At 37.2% G+C, this 22,916-nt stretch overlaps 1 protein-coding gene across 1 annotated transcript in view; it reads right to left on the reverse strand.

Moving 5' to 3' along the window:
* The window catches only part of RTN1 (reticulon 1), a 310,482-nt gene extending 289,209 nt beyond the window's left edge, over nucleotides 1–21,273 (reverse strand). Inside the window, exon 1 of the mRNA XM_043984702.1 lies at nucleotides 20,801–21,273. Within this exon, the coding sequence (XP_043840637.1) occupies nucleotides 20,801–21,074 (274 nt within the window). The 5' untranslated portion in view covers nucleotides 21,075–21,273. The remainder of the gene's footprint in view (nucleotides 1–20,800) is intronic.
* Nucleotides 21,274–22,916: the final 1,643 nt, after the last annotated feature.

Consider the following 22,916-nt stretch of genomic DNA (forward strand, 5'->3'; position numbering starts at 1 on the left):
CCTCAAACTACTTGGAGCAAATGACTGCATTTTATTACATAATATCTTGGGATGACTGGGTGCCATATCAAGGGTACCTATCTAATCAAGTCAATAGAAAAGAATGTTCACAAAATTCTATTAACAAGTATAATAAGTATAAAAGTGAGGGTCAATTAAAACAACCAATAAATTACCTCCACTTTTGGTAACTACCTTGACCAGGTGAGACTACCTCTACTGAATTCATCAAACAAAGGCATTAAACTAGGTTTGCTAAGTCCTTGAAAGCCATTGGATAAAAGGAAGTACAGTTTCATAGAAAACATGTTGATACCTGACTGAGTCATTCTCTGTTAATCTTCCATAGAAGAGCACACCATTTTGGAACCCAGGATTCTAGCATCTGATAACAAAGACAAAAGAACCATCTAGTCCAGTCCCTGGGGGGGGCAGGGAATTACTTGGGGGGAGCACCCTTAACCAGAAGAGAACTTTGCCACCTTTAGAAAGTTAGGAGATGTGCACTTTTCATCAATATATTTAGCATCATCTCCAGGTCATCAACAGCTGATGACCCTATCTGCAACAAGAACCAAAGACAAACTATACATACCAAGGAAATATGATTTGGGGACTCTGCAAGGAGCCCAGAAGAAAGAAACACTGTATCTTAATGGAACTTCATGAATAGAGAAAAACATTTCTAGAAATTGGAAACTTAGAATTACCCCTTTGTCACACATTCTCTAAGCTTGTACTCACTTTCCCCGGGACTCTATATGGTGGGAGAGTGTGTCACAGACTTTTTTTTTCTTGGAGAGGGGATCTTTGTACAAATTGTTCTTACTATTCCACCTTCATAAATACCTCTTTTCGTAAAGTTAATTAAGTATTGCTGACTAACCTCAGTGTGATAGTTATGGAGGAAAGCACACTGGTGAGAGCTTGTGTTACAGCATTAGAAAGACATTTCTCCATCCTCTCAAGATTCTTTAGAAATATAAGGGGAAAAGTAGCAGCCACCCTTTGGTAGGCCTGTTTCTGTAAGTGGAATTTGGTAGGGTAGTTCCAGAACATGCCTGATATCATTCAACTTCAACCTTGAACAAGAATTGCTTTTGTCCATACCTAACAAGTCATCCAGCCTTGGCAAAAAGACTTTTAGCAAGGAAAAGCCCATTACCTCCAAAGCAGTTCATTACACTTTGGGTAGGAAGTTTTTCATAACATTAAATAGGCAAGAGTAGCAAGATATGTCTAAGCCCTCTTCCACTGACAATGCTTCAAATACATGAAGACCTATATAATTCCTTCTCGGTTTTTGCTCCAGGCTACATATATCCAATTCTTTCAAGCAATCCTTCCATGACAAAATCTCAAGACCCTTCACCATAGTAGTTACCCTCCTCTGAATATTCTATGCAACTTATCAATATATTTCATAAAATATAGCACCTGAAATTTAGCATAATATCCCACATGTGGTCCAATCAAGGCATTTCTATTGAACCAGATACAATTGTAGTTAAAAATTGACTTCTAAGACTATCCAACTAGCAGAGAGGTTTTACAATCTACAGAATGACACATTCAATAGATTTTAAAATCCATATTTCTGGGAATTCTTCTCAAACCTAGATTTGTGCTAGGAAGAACAGTGGGTTAGATTACTTTTTAGAGGTAATATTTAAAAAGCAATAATTTCTAAAGTGTTTTTGAAGTTTTAATAGTTCTACTCCCGAAGTCCTGGTTTAAGTTTCTTTTAAAGATACTGACTTCTAATTTTCTTCTACAAAAATGTTACTCTATATTTGAAAAGTGCCAAAGAAATTCAAACAAAAGTTTTTCTCCAGATTAATACTGGAACTAAATGTATATCTTGCCTGGAGTCCTGTTAATGCTACTTCTACAAACATAATAATGATGGACAAAATACCTGAATTAAAAATACGGTAGTAGCTCCTTTTTTTGAAAAATAGTATGAAGTGTCTGTAACTTCCCAACTTTTTAACTATACTATTAATTCAGAATTATGATCAAAAGACAATGTGACATGAGATTTTTCTTTGTATTATCCATAGTAAAAAGTATTGCTAAACAAATTAATAATGTAACAAGATGAAGGAGGGAGAATATTCTGTCTATAAGAAAAAAATGGTTTTTGTGTGTATAATCTAAGTTGGTTTGGGTATGCCTAGTTTAGGTAACAGAAAAAATTGACATATAAATTATAAATCATGCTTATCTAACCACTTAAACAGGTCTGGCAGGATCTATTTGGCAATTGCTAGTCATAAATTCATGTTAGTATATATGCTTGAAAGAAATGAAAGGGTATTACATTTTTTTAAAAAAATTCTATAGTTCAGATTTGTCACTAATTCAAAATGTCCTTCCCTTTAATTCCTCAAGTTTTGCATTTATTATCATTGTCTTTAACTTTTAATTCTCATGTTATTATTGAATTTCTAATAAGAAAATCTTATGTCAGGGAAGATCAAGAATCTCACAAGGTGAAATGGCATGGATGGGTTATGATCCTCCTTGATGATGGAAAAATCCATAATGATAAAAGTAGAAAAAGTTTTGAATTCTATGTCCCAGACCATATTTTAAGCTCCTTAAGGACACAAACTATGCTGACACTTGTCTTCCTCATAATATCTACTACAATACTATATGTCGACATGATTTTTAATAAATGGTTGCTATACATAGAAGAGATATTCAATAAATATTTGCTGGATGAATGAATGAATTAGTGAGGTTTTATTTTATCTTTGGTCTAGTCATTTACTCCATGTATAGAGTGGTGTTATCTCACAGAAAGGGCTAGCAAGGAGGCATAATGGATAGAGAACCTGACTTGGAGTCAAGAAGACATAAGTTTAAATCCAGTCTATGTGACACTGAATAAGACTGTTTGCCTCAGTTTCCTCACCTATAAAATGAGCTCGAGAACAAAATGGCAAACCACTCCAGTATCTTTGCCAAAAGCAAACCAAAAACCAAAAACAACCTGAAAAAACCAAATAGGATCATATCTTGTCAGATACATCTCACAGAAAACCTGATACCTCTGTCTCCTTACAGAATGAGGGAAATCAGACCAGATCACCTCTAATAAGGTCTTTTCCAAATCTATGATCCTTTGATCTTATAAAGTTTAAATGTTATTCTTGATGCCACAGTAAAAATATTTTAGTATGTATGTCCATAAAGATATTAGAATATACAACACAAAGGGAAATCTGGGTTTTATTGTTTTTCCATTATGCAAAAATGGCATAATCTTAGTAGATAATTTTTTTTATTATTTTTTTTTGGTAGGGCAAGGGGGGTAAAGTGACTTGCCCAAGGTCACACAGCTAGTAAGTATCAAGTGTCTGAGGCCGGATTTGAACTCAGGAACTCCTGAATCCAAGGCCGGTGCTTTATCCACTGCGCCACCTAGCTGCCCCATTAGTAGATAATTTTTAAAATGAATATCTCTGTTCCCAATAAATACAGGAGTAAAGCAAGAATGTCCACTCTCTCCACTATTGTTTGATATCATTCTGGAAATACTAGCAAAAATAATAATATAAGAGAAAGAAATTAAGGGAGTAAATATAGTTTAAGAGAAGAGAACTACCTCTATTTGCAGATAACATGATGATTAACTTTAAAAAATTTAGATAATCAGCAAAGATAATAATCAAAACAACTAATAGCTTTAGGAAAGTTACAAGCTACAAAATAATACCTCAAAAATTAACAGCATTTCCATATAATATTAACAAAATTCAAGAAGCAATAAAAGAAAGGAAAATCCCATGTGAAATAACTAAAAAATGAGTAAAATATTTAGAACATTTCTGCTAAGAGCACTGCCATAGTTGCTTCATATTTACAGTTAACAAGGAGGAAGATGCTGAACAAAAATGCATAAATCCTTGACTTCTGTAATTGTAAATAATGTCCCTTCTACTTGGACACAATACTATTAAAAATTCTATCCTTGAGGCTCTTGTCTGTATGAACACAAGTAAGATTGATATGCATTTAACAAGCATGCCCTGAGACCATAATGGCTCAATCTCTTTTTCATTGCATCCACTGAAATCAATATTTAGCAAAAACATTTCAGGAAAGAAACAAACAACTCAAGGTCCCAAGTTGGTTCAAGCCATTTCTATCAGGAAAACAAAATATTAAAATCTAATTAGTGACCTTTAAAAAAAATTACATAAGATGAAATCCAATCAATCATTACCTTTTTTTCTATTATCAAAACCTCCAATGGAGTGCATGAGAATTCTAAAGGAATCACACTGTAAAGTCACCACTATTGACTCTCCTTAACTCATTGCTACATTCTGATTAATTTCTGCATAACTAGGGCTTACCTAAACATTTGTTCAGGTAAGCCTTATTTGCAAGATGTTAATTCTTCCCCTCCCCCCCCCCAGGGCAATGAGGGTTAAGTGACTTGCCCAGGGTCACACAGCTGTCAAGTGTCTGAGGCTGGATTTGAACTCAGGTCCTCCTGAATCCATGGCCGGTGCTTTATCCACTGTGCCACCTAGCTTCCCCAAGATGTTAATTCTTAACAGAAACAGCTACATGCTCCTAAGAACAACTGTCTGGCATCTATCCTCCTCATTATAAGAAGAATGGTGTTTTACATCCCTTTACATGTAGGGAGTCTCCAAGTCCAAATCAAAATAAAATATATCTGAACTACAGTGGTTCTAGCTTAAACACACAAAAAAATGTTCTGATAATTTGTTAAAATTTCATATGAATTTATAAGCAAGTTGGTAGAATTTCCATGTCTTGAGTTATCTAAAAATGGAACCTTATCAAATATTTGCCTGAGACAGTTTAAGCACGGCCTTGTTAGAGACTAAGGAATGAGCTAGAGCTAGATTTAAGGATCACTATTAAATCATAATATATTCTGCCATCACTAAAAACTTTACCAAGATCCAACTCAACTCCCACCTCATACATGGAGAATAAAAGATGGTTAGAAAATACTTCACTGTTCAATAGATTTTTAACTGCTCCAGCTCTCAATGACTGATCTCCACCTTCTCACAACACCTACCACATTTATAGCCCACATTTGCACAGTTTAGCGCTTAGCTCTCTCTTGTTTATTGTTCCTTTTCTCAAATTAATACTAACTCCACATAGATGAACCTTGTTCCCAAGAATTTGATTTTGCAAGGGATTAGTCAGCTAAGGAGAAACAATATAAGTCTGAGAGTTGTGAGAACTCAATAGAAAATGAGGAACTCACCTAGTTCATAATGAATGAGAGAAAAACACTTGCTCACCTCAACTGTTGATCCAATCAGTTGACAAACAAATTTTGGACACTTACTGTGTACATAATACAGCTTTTTATATAATAGGATTCAAGGACATAAAAAATGGTCCTTTCCTTCAAGAAGCTCTTATGTAAGTTGAGGAGCCAAGAAACATACTAGTAGACAGATAACTAACAATACAAGATAACATGAGAAGTGTTGGAATGAGTGATAGAGACTTTTGCACCATAGAGTTTCAAATTTAGAAAAGATGGCTTATTTTGAGGGTACTGGGAAGATAATAGGGAGAGAGTCAGGGAATAGTCTGGGCAAAGACCTTTCATATATCCAAGTGAGAGGAAAAATGAATATGGGCAATATATCTGAAAGGTTGGCAACACACTTCTAGGAAGGATCTACAGTTAATCAGTTGTGTGCCTTGAACTACCTGTTTTGACTTCACAAACAACACCTTGTTAAACACAAAACCCAATATGCCTGGCCTTTTGGCAGAAAAGGATTAAGAAATGATTAGAATTTAAAACATCATGAATTTCCTTTTCCCCCATGTCACTCTTTTGCATGCCATAGACCTCATTGTCAAAACTCCTTCAGTTAATGGAGGAACAAATCTTAGTATCTAAATATAATGGAATATTATTGCGTGATAATAAAAAATTATGAGTTTCAGAAAAAATTGGGAAAATTTGTATTAATGGAGAAAACTTGTATTAATGGACGCAAAGTGAAGAAAATAGACCCAAAAGAATGATAAGCACAATGACCACAACAATATAAAGGAAAATAGCACTAAGATACATAAGAATTCAGCTTACTGTAATGATCAATCAATCCCAAAGGACTGAAAGTATTTTTCTCTTCTTAATAGAGAAGTAGTAGACTCTGCATGAGAAATGTAGTATATGCCATCAGACATAGATAGAATGCCCGTTTTGCTTAACTGTTTCTTTGTTACAAAGGAAGATTTTATGCAGGAGGAAGAGGTATTATAAAGTTCAAGTTATACAAAACATTAATACATGTTTCCAATTAATAGACTTGAAATTTTCTTTAGTCTCACCTTCCCATCACCAAGAAAAGATACAATCTGATTTTGCTTTTGTCAGATGGTTTCCTATATTATTTTGACTCCCATAGTGCCCAAAAATGCACTGATTAATATCCATCATAAATATTAACAGTAACCATTATTAAAAATAGCCAGTTTTTAATTTGATTTCCAATATTAATAATAAGTGCTGTTATTATTGTGACATAAAGGAAATGTACATGACAACATTATATTATGGTTGTATGGACATTCTCTAGGTCTAGGGATTATTTAGTTGACATAGGGAATTGCCAAATGAGGAAACTACCTCAATACAGATTGGCACCTTCTTTGCAACTGACCATCTGACTCCAAAGCACAGGATTTTTTCACTCTATCATACTATCTCCTAGCTTCTCAAAATACAATTTTGCTTTTGTGAGAAGGGATTTTATTATTTGCATTTGACCAGTGAAAAAATAAAAAACAACTGGTTCATCAATCAGTCAATCAATAAGCATTGATTTATTAAGCATTTCCTATGAATCAAGAATTGTGCTAAGCCCAATGTATACAAAGAATCAAAAACAGTCCCCACCTTCATGGAACTTACATTCTATAATACCAACGAGGTCTGTCAACCAAATACTTAAGGGAAAGGTACTTGAATTTTCTTATATCTTCTCCTTCCTGGATGATCTCAGGAGAGAAGAAAGAGGGAAATAGCCCTTCCATTTTGTGGCTTTCTTGTATTAACTGATGCAAAGTGAAGAACACAGACCCAAAAGAATGATAAGCACAATGACCACAACAATATAAAGGAAAATAGCACTACAAGACTTTCAGAATTCAGTTTACTGTAATGACCAATCTTAATCCCAAAGGATTAAGTAGCTTGTTCCTCTTTGACACCCATTTCCCCACTGATAATAGCTTCCAAGACTATCCTTATTTTCAGAGAGAAGAGAAACTGACACTTAAAAAAAAATCTGTTGATATGAGTGTCAGTAGAGTGTGATAAAAAGTGGATTAACTGTACTTGAAACCAAAAGATTTGTATTTGATGTAGTACAGCCTTGTATAAGTCACTTAACCTCTTAAAGCCTGTTTCTTCAGATGTAAATCAGGGATATTAATATTTCTACTACATTAATTCACAGGGTTATTGTGAGAAGCAGCCTGGGGGAATCAAAGGAGCACTGGAATTGGAGCCCGAGGCCCTGAGTTTACCTCTCTAGACCTAGGTTTCCTTAAGGATAAAATGAGGACAATAAAGTAGGTATTCTCTCTTCAAGATCTAAATCTATCATCCTATGAATAAATGTGAGCCATTATTGCGGTTAAGACTTAACACAGGGAGCAGCTAGGTGGTGCAGTGGATAAAGCACCGGCCTTGGATTCAGGAGTACCTGACTTCAAATCCGGCTTCAGACACTTGACACTTACTAGCTGTGTGACCCTGGGCAAGTCACTAAACCCTCATTGCCCCACCAAAAAAAAAAAAAAAGACAACACAGAAGCACACTGCTTTCTAAATCATAATAAAATGGAAAGGAATTCTTATTTAAACCTTCTCTCTTCCTACTCAACTTTCTCAGGCTCCCAAGAGGGGCATGATAAAAGCAACTTCCACAAGTTCCAATCCATACATCTATTCTTATTATGACTTCCAAAAGAAATTTGGCCCACCTATATCACATCCAAGAAAAGTATAATATAAACTCCTTGAAGAAAGAACTATTTTTAATCTTTGTATACAGAATTTAGGACAAAATTTAGACCTTATACATAGGGATTAGGAATAGGGACTGGACCTGTGATTTCATTAATATAGGGAATGCCAGATGAAAAAATTCCTTCTATCTATGCAAATTGGCACTTTATCTGAAACTGATAGTCCTAGAGAGTTGCATGGAACAGCAAGGGATTAAGTGACTTGCCCAGGGTTACACAACTAGTATGTGTCAGAGACAAGGCTTGAATTTAGGTCTTCCTGGTTCTAAGGTCAATTCTCTATCCACTATAGCAACCTAAATTTACTTAATAAATGCCTGATTGGATGATTTTTACTAATGATGAAATGATTATTTACTTTTTATTTATTAATGTTTATTAATTGCAGTTATAAATTTAATAACTATAATGAATAATTCTAAGTACCTTCAGGTTAAGGTAATAGTCTCTTCTGAGCCTCATTCTTCTTAACCCCTCTGCTGCATGTGAGATGCTACCTATCTCCTCCTCTTGAAACTTTTCTTTTTTTCATTTTTATGACTACCCATGTTGATTGTTTCCATTACTCTACAACCAATCATTCTTGGGTTTAGTTCACTGCTTTCCCTTTACCTGTAGGCTTTTCCAAGAGTTAGGTCCGTGGCCTTCTGCTTTCACCTCAAAATTCTTCAACTGAATATTTTAATTGGATGTCCCACTATCACTTCAGACTCTACATGTCTAAAAACTAATTCATCCTTATTAGTGTCCTTTACAACACACATACACACACACACAGAGAGCTTTGCTATATCTATCAATGGTAACAAGATTTTTTGGGTCATTCATGGGCCAAAACATTGAAGTAATCTTTGACCAATAAAAACAATGATTAAAAGTAAGTCAGACAAGATTGAAACAACGGAACAATAACAAAATGAAATGGGTATAAAAAAATATAGGAGCCAATGCTTTAGTTTGATCCACAGCCTAAGGTCTCATTTTTTTTTCAACAACTTCAAACATTCTCTTTTCTCTAGTGAGTCCCAGTCGCTTCAAACCCTAGGGGTTTGGTCTGTATCATATCCTCTTTGCACAATGCCTCCCTTACTTTATTCTCGATCCAGATAGTACCCAAATCCCATGGTCTCCAAGAAGTCTTCCAGTACTCTCTAATTGACCTCTCTTCTGAATTCCAACAACACTTAAATTCACAAGTAGCACTAATTGTATGCCCTCTTGTACTGTCTCTAATGGTTTCATGTGTATTATTCTGTACCCAATATCTGTTATCAGCATCCTGGACTGGTACCAGAAGAAAATTAGACAATGAAGAAACTGAGGATTTCCACTATTACGGAAGGACTTAACACTGTCTCCCATGACATACCTGGCTCCAAGGAAGGCAATTTCTCTCCAAGTGAAGGCAGGCCTTCATTAAGCAGTCATCTCTTTCAAGGATACCACTCAACAGGATGCAGTTAGAAAAAGTACCATTACCAACCACTGAAAAGTGTCACTTAACATTAAGAATCCTGGGTATTAATCCAAGTCAATCCCCAATTGAGAAATGGTCAAAGAATATGAACAGGCAGTTTTCTGATGAAGAAATCAAAGCTATCTATTGCCATATGAAAAAATGCTCTAAATCACTATTTATTAGAGAGATGCAAATTAAAACAACTCTGAGGTACTACCTGACACCTATCAGATTGGCTAATATGACAAAAAAGGAAAATAATAAATGTTGGAGAAGCTGTGGAAAAATTGGAACACTAATGCATTGTTGGTGGAGCTGTGAACTGATCCAACCATCCTGGAGAACAATTTGGAATTATGCCCAAAGGGCTATAAAGCTGTGCATATCCTTTGACCCAGCAATAACACTTTGGGGTCTTTTCCCCAAAGAGATGATTAAAAAGGGGAAAGGACCCACATGTACAAAAATGTTTATAGTTGCTCTTTTTGTGGTGGCAAGGAATTGGAAATTGAGGGGATGCCCATCAATTGGCGAATGGCTGAAAAAGTTATGGTATATGAATATAATGGAATTCTATTGTGCTGTAAGAAATGATGAGCAGGAGGAGTTCAGAGAAACCTGGAAGGACTTACATGAACTGATGGTGAGATGAGCAGAACCAGAAGAACACTGTACACAGTATCATCAACATTATGTGCTGATCAACTGTGATAGACTACATTCTTCTCACCAATCCAACAGTATAAGAAAGTTCCAAAGGACTCATGATGGAAAAAGCTCTCCAAATCCAGAAAAAAAGCAACTGTGGAATATGATTGGACCATACTATTTCTTTTGGTTTTGGTGCTGTTGTTTTTCTTTCTTAAGGTTTTTCCTTTTTGCTCCGATTCTTCTCTTATAACATGACTAATGCAGAAAAAAAAATGGATCCTGGGTATTGCCTAAAATCTCAGTCTGGACTATCTTATCACCATCTCAGCAGCTACCTCCTTAAATCTAGTGTCCTCCCTCTGTTGAGTATCTCTAATCTATACTGGATAAATCTTGTTTGTTTGATGTTTCCTTCAATAGAATGTTACCTCCTGGACAGCCAGGACTGTCTTTTGCCTTTCTTTATATCCCTAGAGCTTAGCCAGTCCCCTAGTATTACAGTAGGTACTTAGATAAATGCTAGTTGAACTGACTTTTTGACACCACTAGTGTTTTTCTCCTTATAGTAAATAGTTTCCATCAGCAAACATCATTCACATCTTGGAACAATTTAACCTGCCCGCAATTCCTAGCTTCCAGCCATTCATCTTAAGCAGGTCCTTGCCAGATGTGGCCTTAAGTAGTCCTTGTTTCACCTATACAACTCTAACTAAATATTGTAGAACCTCCTTGAGGGCAAGACAGCTGTCATTTTTTCAGCTGTAATAGTAAACTAATAAATATTTGTGGAAACTGAGATAGTCTTGTCATTACCTCTGAAATTCTGTTTTTCCTTCCATTTGTATTATAAAATACACTTCTTATCCAGTCCTTGTGGAAACATAACATTATAATATCAACACTGTTAAATATAAAAGTATTAAATAACAGCCCCAGGTACCAAGGAGACCCCCCACCCCCTCCCCCATAAAAGCTGGTAGGTCCCTTGAGCTTGGGAGTTCTGAGCTACAGTTAGCTATACATATGCAGTGCCTGAACTAAGTTTGTTATCCCTACGATGAGTCCCTGGGAGTAGGGAAGGTACTGGCTTGCTTAAGCAGGTGCAAACCAGCCCGGTTCAAAAACAGAATGGGTCAAAGCTGTAATGCTAATGAGTAGTGTGACCAAAGACTATAAGAGGCCCATGCACTTCCAGCCTGGGTGAGATGGAGGGACCTAGACTTAAAAAAAAAAAATCAACAAATAAACACATTCCCATTACCTTGCCAATTTCCAGATCTAAGGGGAAATCACAGTTAATCCTTATTGATCTCAGCTCCTGCTTGATAGATTTCAAATGGCTTGAGCAACTGTTTGGTTTTTTCCCCAGAGTAAGTAATACAATGACTTGTACAATGGAGATGGTTAGATTTCCCTGGGTCAGTTGCAAATTAACAGAGGAGGTAGAAATAATATATTTATTTTGATTCCTATTCCATTACCACCAAAGCTTACCTGTCACTCTAATACACATCATTCTTCTTTATAAAAAATAATGTAACACATCCCAGAATCTTCAATTCAAACTAACAATATGTATTGAGCACTTACTGTGCTAGGCACTGTGGAGGATACAAGAAAAATATAAGACACACTCTCTACCCTCAAGGAACTACAACTTAGTATGATTACTTTAAGTATAGATATCACCAAAGATTGAAACCATTAAATTAAAAGGTTCCTATTAAAAAACAGTTCATGGGGGCAGCTAGGTGGCGCAGTGGATAAAGCACCGGCCCTGGATTCAGGAGTACCTGAGTTCAAATTCGGCCTCAGACACTTGACACTTACTAGCTGTGTGACCCTGGGCAAGTCACTTAACCCCCATTGCCCTGCCAAAAAAAACCACAAAAAACCACAAAAAAAACCAGTTCATGAGGCAATCCACTAAACATGATTTTACCCTGAGCAGTATACTAGAGTGAGAGGAAAAAGGTGAATAGAAGATTAACAGGAAAAGATATGTTTTCTTTGAAACATTTAAGAGTTATTAAGTTATATGGGCATTCTAGAATATGTCTGTATCACATATATTTTTTCTGGGACAAATATATTTTTCTTTGATACACACATACATACATATTTGGAAACCATTCTTCCTCTCCCATAAAAGAGAAAAAAAGAAAAATGGAAAGCATAAAAAATGGGAGATTAAAAATAGGGATAAAGATCAAGATAGAGGAGAAGGACAAGAAGATGTAAAGAGAAAGATAGAAGAACAGAGACAAAAACTGAGAGAATTATATGGCATGTGGCCAGTTTCTGTTATGTTTGCATTACCTGATCAAAGTGAACAGAATCATGAGGATTAATAGTAGTGAGTAGATTATTAGAATGCCTAATGATATTTACAAATTAGTAGATGACTGCAATTTCAAAAAAATTTATAGAAACCTTCACATTTGAGACTTTCCATTTGGAAGTTAGTTGTAGTTGTATAGGTATTGTTCCTGATTTCATTTGCTTTTTACTTTTTAGCTAAATGATGCTGCCATCTAAAATTGTAATTATTGTGTCTTCTATATGCAAAGGTTAGTGATATTAGAAACACCTTTCCTTCTGAGTATCCCTAGTTAAAATGGTAACACAATTTCAGTATAGTGTGGGGAATAGAGTATTGGACTTGGAATCAGAAGAGATGAATTCAAATTCTGCACAGTGTTGATACTTACATTTTCCCAGACTCAGTTGCAAATTAACATAGGGAGGCAAAAATATATATATTTTTTAAAATTTTAACTCCTGCCTACTTAGTCTTCTGACTTGGGATCTGTGTAACCTCAGTCAACCTGTTTAACATTTCTGTACCTTAATCTCCTCATCTATACAATCAGGGGGACAAGATGACCTCTAAGATTCTTAAAGCTGTAAATCCCCAAATCTTACCAAAATCAACAGTTCAGCAAGCAAGTATATATTAATTCCTGCCATGTACAAGCCACAGTTCAACAAGCATATGTTAAATGTCTATTATGGTGCAGTCACTGTGCTAGGTTTAGAAGATAAAGAGAACAAAGATGAAATAATCCCTGACCCTCAAGTAGTTTAAATGCTAGTGGGATATATGAATAAGAGCTCTTGGAATATTTAAAGATATCTATCATGTTGCCCTTAGTCTTTTATTGTTTAGACTAAACATCTCCAATTACTTCAAATTATCCTTCAGATGCCTCAGTGTTCAAGTTGTATCCTTCTCCTCATCCTCCATGTTGTCAATGTCCTTCTTAAAATAAGATACTATAAATGAAGAAATGTCTGGGATGAACTTTGGGTTTGGGGATTGGTGACCTATATGTCAACTCTAATTATTCTGATTTATAAGGTTAGGGGAAAACCTGTCTAATTTACTTATTTATATTTGTTTGTTTGCAATAAACAAATGTTTATGAAGAAGTTATTTAAGTATTGAATTAACATGGATAGAGCACCATAAACTCACCATCTAATAAAATGTTATGATTGAAAGAGTAGTTGTGTTTGGCAGCTAGGTGGCATAAGGGATATTTTAGATTAGGAGTTAAAAAGAACTGAGTTCAAATCCTGCCTGAGATACTAAATCCATAACCCTGGGCAAGTCATTTGCCTTCTTTTCTGAGTTTCCTTGCATATAAAATGAGGATAGCACTTGCTTCATAGGGTTATTGTGAGTTAATATATGGAAAGCAATTTGCAAATGCTATATAAATGTCAGTTATTTTTAATATCATAATAATTATTAGTTAGGGATTGTGATTATGAACCAATAAACTCAATCCTGAGAGTCCATGTGGGCAAAATCACAAAATCACTTTGGGTATATTATTAAGAGAAGATAGTATTTCCATTAGAGACCATGAGGAGAATGAAAGTAGGCTTCCAGAATAAGGAAGTCTTTAGTAAAATCTTTGAACAGGATAGGGCCTTAGATAAAGCTCAGCCACTCTCCTTTGAGTTAACATAAAATCATTAATCAAAATTCTGGCTACAGTTGTTCAACCAGCACAAATCTATCTAACAGTGCTGTTATCCAGACATTTCTCCATTTTTATACTAAAAAGATGTGAGAAAAAACTTTGTCTAATGCCTTGCTAGAGTCAAGAAACATTATGTAAATGGAATTCTCCTGACTGATAACTTATAGACTCAATTAAAAAAAAAAAACAGGGTAAGTTTGTCATAAATCTTTCCTAGTGAAGACATGATTGCTAGTAGCAATTACCTCATTCTTTTCTAAGTGCCCACTGCCCATCTGTTAAATAAAAGTCTAGAATTTTGCCAGTGATCAACATCAAACTTACCATTTTGCAGTTTCAGAAATCTATCCTTTTTTTCCTTTCTGAAACTTGGCATAACATTTGCCCATTTCTTGTTTATGAAACTCATCTAATTCTCCAAGATTCTCAAAGACCATAGCTTGAAAAAAATAAAAAGAAGAAAAACTAACACAACCGTCCAAAAGAAAATGACATGCTTTGATCCCTTTACTGAAGTCAAGTAGCACTTGTTTGTAATTGTTGTAGAAGATATTCCTACCCAGGAATGGGTTGGGCTTCATACAGTGTTAAGGAACAAGAGGAGTCAGAGGGCCTAGGTTCAAATCTTCCCTCTGATACTGGGCAACTAGGTGGCTCAGTGGATAGAGTGATGGGCCTGGAGTCAGTAGACTCATCTTCCTGAGTTCAAATCTGACCTCAGACACTTACTAGCTGTGTGACTGTGAGGAAGTCACTTAACCCTGTTTGTCTCAGGAGCTGGAGAAGGAAATGGCAAACCAGTCCACTATCTTTACCAAGAAAAACCCCAAAAAGGCCATGTAGAGTTGATATGACTAGAAAGCAACTAAAAATTATGTTTTCCATTACCTTAGGCAAGTCACAACATCACAGGGCTTCCGGTTCCTTATCTGTTAAATAAGGGGGTTGAATTCAATAACCTATGATGTTCTTTCCAACTCTATGATTCTATGATGCCATCGGATTCTGTGAAGTACTAAGATCTAGTTCTATATAATCTGGTTGCTATACTAAAACACTGCTTGGAAATAAGAGAATATAAATAGTTTTACATGATTACAACATATTTATATTGTATGCTAGACATCCTGACTCTTTATAACCTAGTTAGGAAATTAGACCTAAACACTTGAAAGTTCACTAATGGTACCAGGCAATGTGACCCTTAAGGAAGTCACTTTACCTCTTATAATCTTAAGCAACTCTCTAAGATTATAAATTGCAAAGAAAGCATTAATCTACTTTGAGCTCCCTACATTGATGAAATTACAAGTTTTGTTAAAAAGAAGTACCAAATTCCTGTCATAAATAATCAACATTTTTTCTTTACCTATTTAGAACCTCAATACTAATCATAAAGAATTATGAGAAGGCAAAATTGTTGCTTTTATAATCTTTGTGAAATATTGTGATATGTATGTTTGTTTTATGGTTAACAAATCTAATGTACTAGAGCTTGCAGATAGTTTACTATATATTCCTTTGGAAGCAGACTTTTTGGTTGTTATTCAGTTGTTTCACTCATATAAGACTCTTTGTGACCCCATTGGGGGTCTTCTTGGCAAAGATACTGGAATAGTTTGCCATTTCCTTCTCCAGCTCATTTTACAGATGAGGAAACTGAGACAAGCAGGGTTAAAGGGCTTATCCAGGGTCACATAGCTAGTAAGTGACTGAGGCCAGATTTGAACTCATGAACATGAGTCTTCCTGATTCCAAGTCCATTGCTCTATCCACTGCACCATCTAGCTGCCCTACAGACTTTTTTACACATGGATTAAGAAATTTCAGAAATAACAAATAGGATTTATTTTTGTCATAGTGTTCCACGTCCACCTTCAATAACATCTCTTGTATACATTCCTCTCTTTAGCTATAATCCTAGTTCAGGACCTCATCTCCTCTCAACTGGATTACTACAATGGCCCCCTAATTGGTCTCCCTATTTCATGCCTCTCCCCATCCATTTTCTAATATAGTTGTCAAAGTGATTTACCTTAAGCATAGATCTGACCAGGTCACTCTCTTACCTGATAAACTGCACTGGTTCCTTATTTTCTTCTGGATAAAATATAAACATCTTGTTCTTAAAGCCCTTCACAACCTGACCCCAATCTATCTTTTTAACATCATCAAACATTACTCCCCTTCCCAAACTCTGTTGTGAGTAGCCTTGTCTCTCTTCCCCAAACATAACCCTCTCTTTCCTGTTTCAAGTGCCTTTGCAAAGGCTATGCAACTAGCCTGTCTAACAAAAAGGATTACCACCAGGTCCACAGCGGTTAGTGTACTATGCCCACTCCTTCTCCCTATAGGACCTATCTACTTTGAACACCAGCAAAAGGTCTGGACTGGGGTCGGTCCTCAGAATCTTAGCCTTTATTGCTCTGTTTTCTCTCACTCTTTGACTTGTTAAACCCCCACACCAGTACCCAAGGATAAATTTTTTAAAGTTTGGCTTAAGTTTATTGCCTAAGGTCTTCCCAAAAAGGTCGCCCATGTACAATAAGAATCAGACATGGAATGAGCATTTATTTCCTACTCACAAAAGGAATAATAAACATAGAACAGTCACAAACCCACTTTTGAGAAAAAAAAAAGGGAAAACAGAATTCAATAACTTAACCTAGAACTGCTGTTAACAATCTGCTAGAAGGCTGACACACATCTCATCAGAACATAAAGGAGTTTGTGGGATTGCTGTTCAGGCATTTTACATTTGATTTAGACTGCACTGTCCAAACAACTCCCAGTATACCTGCTGGTAAAATGGCTAAGCTTGGTCTAGTACTCTTGCCAATGGCCATCTTCTCCAACACAGAAGCTTCCCCTACCATCAACCAGATCTATTCATTAAGCCCAGAACATTTGGACCTCTTGAACTTATGAGTCTGGACACATTCACTTCAAGGCTAATAATGTTCAATCATTACCCAGAAAGGGAAACAGAAAGAAAAGGCTGCCAGTGGTCCAGGCACAAGCTTACCTAATGGAGTCCATGCTCCATGTGGAAGAAGTGATGAGATAGAGGGAAAGATCACAGCCCAGATCCCTCATAGGGATTCTAGAGACAGAATGCACTACTTGCCACAAGGAAAAGTTGAAGCCATCTCTTCTTTTAATTGACACTGCAAATGTATACATTGATACTGCTCCAGGGTTGGTGAGAATCAGAGCAACAGTTAGGGTTTGCTGTGTCATAAAAATGTCAACTCCCTTCAGCACTGGGACACCACATGGCCAGAAGCAGTACCCACATAGTAGAGCATAACCAAGAAGGGCAATTCTGAATATGCTCCATGGGATGGTCCTCTTTATACCTGAATTTACTGCCTCCCCATCTCTGCCTTATAGGTCCTTTCTTCCTTCACAACTTAGTTTACATACACCACCTTCTACTCAAAATCTTTCCTGATCCTTCCAGTCCAAATGTTGGTGCCCTCCACTAACTTCCTGGTATTTAATTAACTACCTTGTTTTTTGTTTTTATTCTGAATATATTTATTCTGCATATACTTACATGTGTACATTTCTCCCTCAATAGAATATAAGTCGCTTGACAGAATGGTCTTTTAAGCTTTTGTCTTTGTATCTCTAGTGCCTAGCATAGTGCCCAGCAGGTAGCAGGCACTTAACAAGATGTTTGTCGATTGAGTAATGTGAATGTTTGTACTTTTCACTGTGAATATTTCAATTTAATCATAAAGAAAGAGTCAGACTAAAACATCTAAAAACAAAGCACTGGGCTTTTGTGTGTGGTTACTTTAATGATATTAAAACATATATTCATTCTAGCAGATAAATGACATCAGTCTGAACAATATTTTTGGAAATGTTTCTTAGGAACTTTAATTACCATCAATGTATAAAAATAAATAACAGAATTTTTGTCCAGGTGGCATGGCCTCTTCTTCAGAAAACAGAATTCTTAAGCTCTAAAATCTGCCTCACAAGTTAATCCTTATGGAGGGGGGGAGATGACAATCTGTTTACAGTACTGTTTCTCCAAAGCCTAAGTCAATTTTTAATTTGAATTGAGTCCCAAAGGGCACTGTTCCTAACAAATCAGGTGAACAACATTTTCCTCTCCTAGCTTTTGCCTAGAGAGGGAGGAAGTATATCGACTATATGTAACAGGTTGAATATGGCCCAAATTTTGTTTGGAAATTTCAGAGCCTAGTTATAAAATTCTATGTCATTACTGGCATCTGAGTATTTTATGGTGGTCTATTGATACCATATCTATTTCATAAGAATACAACAATTTAAATAAAATAAATAAACTTCATCTCCCATGAGAAAAACTATCTACAACAGATTAAAATAATTCAAAATAGGAGCAGCAAAACATGTGAAAGCTAAGCTCCCTTTACCCCTTTCCATTCACCCCAATATTTTTAGCTTCCTTAGGGCTTCTGACACCCCAACATATTGAATGAAGTAAAGGGAGGAGGGGTATCAGAATGCTATGAGTACATGATTACAAACTTCCTTTCCCCTGGACATTTCATCTTTAGAACACTTATTTGTTCAAAATAAGGTGGGGATAATTTTCCTTTAAAATGATCTTATAATTACACTAATTAAAGATTCTGAACTCTGTTCCAGCTACAACCAATAATCACCAGTAACAAAAGTTATCTTCCCTTGCATGACAAAAAATAACATTGTAATCCCTGATCCTGCTATTCTACAGGCAATTGTGTGTGTGTGTGTGTGTGTGTGTGTATGTGTGTGTGTATTTCTACTTTCTTTATCAGTTGTAGGGGTGTGGGGTTTTTCAAATGCATACAAGGAAAGGAGTCTGATGAATTGTCTTTATTAGAATTAATCCTCTTCCATTCTAAAACACAGTCAATGGGAGGCTGCTTGATACAGTAGAAAAAAGCACTGATCTGGGAGAACTGGATTCAAATCTTACTTCTGAAGCTTTCTTTTTGTGTGACCTTGGGCAAGCCACTTCCTGGGACTCAGTCTCCTCAACTGTAAAGTGAAGGAGTAGAACTAGATGTTCTCTGAAGATTCTTTCTAGCTCTATGTTTTATTCTGGTTTTGTAGCCTTTGTTCTTATCGAGTTTTATCATTCTACATTTTTGTCTTTACTACAAGAATACAACACAGATTGTATCTCTTCAACCATTTCCAATTTCCCCCTCTCCTTTCTATGCATATCCTTTGTGCAAAAGATGGTTAAGAAACTCCATCCTTCAAGAACTAGAACATCATATTAAAGGGGTCCTCACCTTAACAAACTAGCTTACTTGTTACTTGTTTAGAGAGGTGGGGTGAGGAGGCGGACCTGGCAGGTGTAACAGAGTCCTCTCCTTGCCGGCCTGGCTTCCTTCCCCTCTCCCTTCCTCATTCTCTCCCACTCCTCTCCCCCAGTGGACAGTTCATGTTTCACCACCTGCTCCAGAGACCAACCAATAAGCAGCACACTATCATCTTTTCCCAATTCAACCCTCCCACCACTATCAGGTTCCCTTGTGTTGAAAAGCCACATTTCCAAAAACTGTGCAACTCTCGTCCTACCCCAGCCCTTTCTCTCACGATACTACTGAATTCGTAATGGTCTGCATCAGTATAACATCCATATTGGGCACACAACTCACAGCACCACCTACCCCAGCTTCTAGAAACGCAGCTCTGGTTCATACCCTGCTGATCCCTACAACGCCTCACTTCCAGCCAAGCGGTAGCACCTGATTCACAGGTCCGACTGAGCGAAAAGATCATTGCTCCGGGCGGTTGTCGGACGCTTAAGTACCATAACTAAGAGGAACCCATCTCAAGGGAGTGAGCTAAATATGCTGGGTCTACTCCTGGTTGCTCTGGAAGCAAGCTTCACTTATTGCTTACTCAAACACCGAAAATCCCTTACCAAGGTGCGCACTCCACTTGTGTATCTGAAGTTTTAATAACATCTCGGCAGAATGAAGGCACAGTGCCCCACAGGAAAAGAAAATAAGTTCAGGGCGGGGACGCCTAGCTCCCAAGACCTTTGGAAACCCTCCCTTCCTAATAGATCGGAGGAAAAAACGCGTTAGGAATTAGAGAGGTCGTAAGAGAGGAGTAGGAAGAAAAAAACAGCAAGTGGTGAAGAAGAGTAATGACCGCATCCCTCCCTTGAATCAATCCCAAGAACAACTGTAAAGGAGCTCAGGGCCTCCGTCCGCGCCGCTTTGTTGTTCTAATCCCTTGTTGCTAGCGCCCACGCTGCGTGGAAACACGCCCTAAAAAAAATTTTCTCAACGAGCTACAAAATGAGAAGCCCCCTACCCCTAGGGAGAGAAGAAACTTGAGCCGGAGGCGCAAGCTAAAACTGTTTCTGAGGCTCTGAGCCTAGGAGGCCAATTATATACATTTTTTTTCTAAAGAGGATTAAAATATTTTGTTTTTATTTCTTACATTTATTTACGTTTATGCAACTGTTTTTCTTATCAGACTAGTAATATTTCCAAATGCTCGTCGCAATAAAAGAAGTGGAGGAAAAGGAGTTTGCGGTGGAAAAAGGCAGAGGTGGGATAGTGGGGTTGGAGAGGTAGCAATAAGAATCTACGCAGATTTGTAGAGCATCTAGGCACCTCGCCTTTACCTGTGGATGCAGTCTCCATGGCAACGGGAGGGTGTTTCTCCTCTTGGCGATCTTTGCCTGAGCCCAGTTCCTGCTGCGCCCCTTCTCCAACGCTTTCTCCCCCGCTCCGGCAAGTCTCCCCTGCCGGGTATTGCTGTTGAGGCAGCGACGGTGGCCGGTGAAACCCTTTCATCGTCACCGTTTCCTCCTCCTCCTCCCTCCCATCCCCGAACCACTGTGACCCGGAGCCAGCCAGCAGCAGCAGCTCGTCTTTTTGATCCGGTGGCACAGACATGGCTCTGCTGGACTCAGTGACTCACTTGTCTCTTATAGGCAGAAGAGGCTACTCTGGCTAGAGGCAGTGGCGGGCTGGGTTATTCTCTGATGCTGCTTGTATAAGGACTTTGGGAGGCTGCAGTACCAAACAGCCTCTTCTGCTGCTGCCACGCTGCTCCTCCTCTTCCCCCTCCTCCCCCTTCTCTTTTTCCTCCTAGTCCTGCTGCTGTTACCGCTACTGCTCCTCCTCCTGCCGCGGTTGCTGACTCGCTACTACAGAACCTATTATTACGCAGGTGAAAATGGCTTGCTTCCTTAGAGTGCTCCAAAGCTCACGTCAGCCTTCGGCTCAGGCAGGCCAGATTAGGGAGAGCCTGACTGGTCGACTTAAATCTTTTTTATTTGGGGAAAGGATGAAATATGACTATGAAGAACAAAATCCCAAGAGCCCCACATCAACCCCTAAAGTACCTTCAGGCTACTGACCTCTTAACTAAAAACTGAACCTTGAGCGATGTCTTGGGACTAAGAGTAAAAATGAGAGATATGGACACCTCAAGGCCACAGACCATGAAGCTGGCCTGTATCAGTTGCTAAGGTGGAACCTTAAAGATAGGGTAGAAATGGAGTATTGGTTATAATAGCTTTCAGCTTGCAGATAGAAAACTGGTGTATTCCAGGATTACTTTATGGATATGGTCCACAGTTCAGGTCTGAGCAAGTGAAACAGGTGAATTGAAGAATGGTGGTTCCATACCTTACTCTACTTCCTTCAACAAGTATTTAACTGCTTCTTGACTTTGTGCTAGGTACTGTGGTTACTAAAAACAACAAAAAAGAAATAGTTCCATAGGCCCTTTCTCAAAATAATTTATATTCTCTAGGGAAAAATAATTCTCCTCTTTGTTATTATATAACAAATTTGCACTTACAGCTTGTTCTGTTATTGTAAATATACAATATAGATACAGGTATAGTGAAAAAGCAAGAGAGTATTTGATGACAACTTGGAAAACTTCTTTATTTTAGACATTGCAACAATGTAAAAATGTCAAGAACAGGGACAATCAAGGTTAAGTGACTTGTCCAGGGTCACACAGCTAGGAAGTGTAAAGTATCAAGTACCTGAATCCAGATTTGAACTTAGGTCCTCCTGAATCCAGGGCCACTGCTTTATCCACTGTGCCACCTAGCTGCCCCTCAGAGAGACAGTTAAAAACCCATGGTTACCTAGCTTTAAATCCATGATCGTCTCTCTCCTACATAGAACTAAGTATGACTTCCAAATTAAAAAGCAACTTGAACCAAGATATTTCATTAACTAGATAGGTGATAGATAGATGGATGACATCAAGTTATATTGGCTCCATCCACCCACCCTCCAACTAGAAGCACTTTGTATTATAGCATATTTCTTAAATGATCTTGAAGTATCATTTAAACTCAATGAGTATAAAAATTCTTTATATACAATAAGGAAATATAGAGCTGCCTACAGGCTTTTAACTTGAATCCAAAGGTCAAACTGAACCAAATAAAAAAAAAAGGTAATACCTGCAAATAACTTGATCTCTTCCAGGCAAGACACACTAAGCATAAAAATATCAAAGAGAAGTATGGGGATGAATAAATTAAGAGACTTACTGGCATCCTGAAATCAAAGTTGAATGGGAAGGACACTTAAAGCAATTAACAACTACACTAAGACAGTTTTAATGCACACTTTTTGAACTATAAAATGGACCATAACTGATTTACAAAGTATACCAAAAGCTTGTACAATATTAATGAAACATAAGGTCTATCTAGCTAATGCAACTATGGAAAAATGCACCCTTCCTTGTCAAGAAGGAAGAAGGAT

Source organism: Dromiciops gliroides, chromosome 2 (assembly GCF_019393635.1).
Source record: "Dromiciops gliroides isolate mDroGli1 chromosome 2, mDroGli1.pri, whole genome shotgun sequence".
NCBI classification, from domain to species: domain Eukaryota; kingdom Metazoa; phylum Chordata; class Mammalia; order Microbiotheria; family Microbiotheriidae; genus Dromiciops; species Dromiciops gliroides.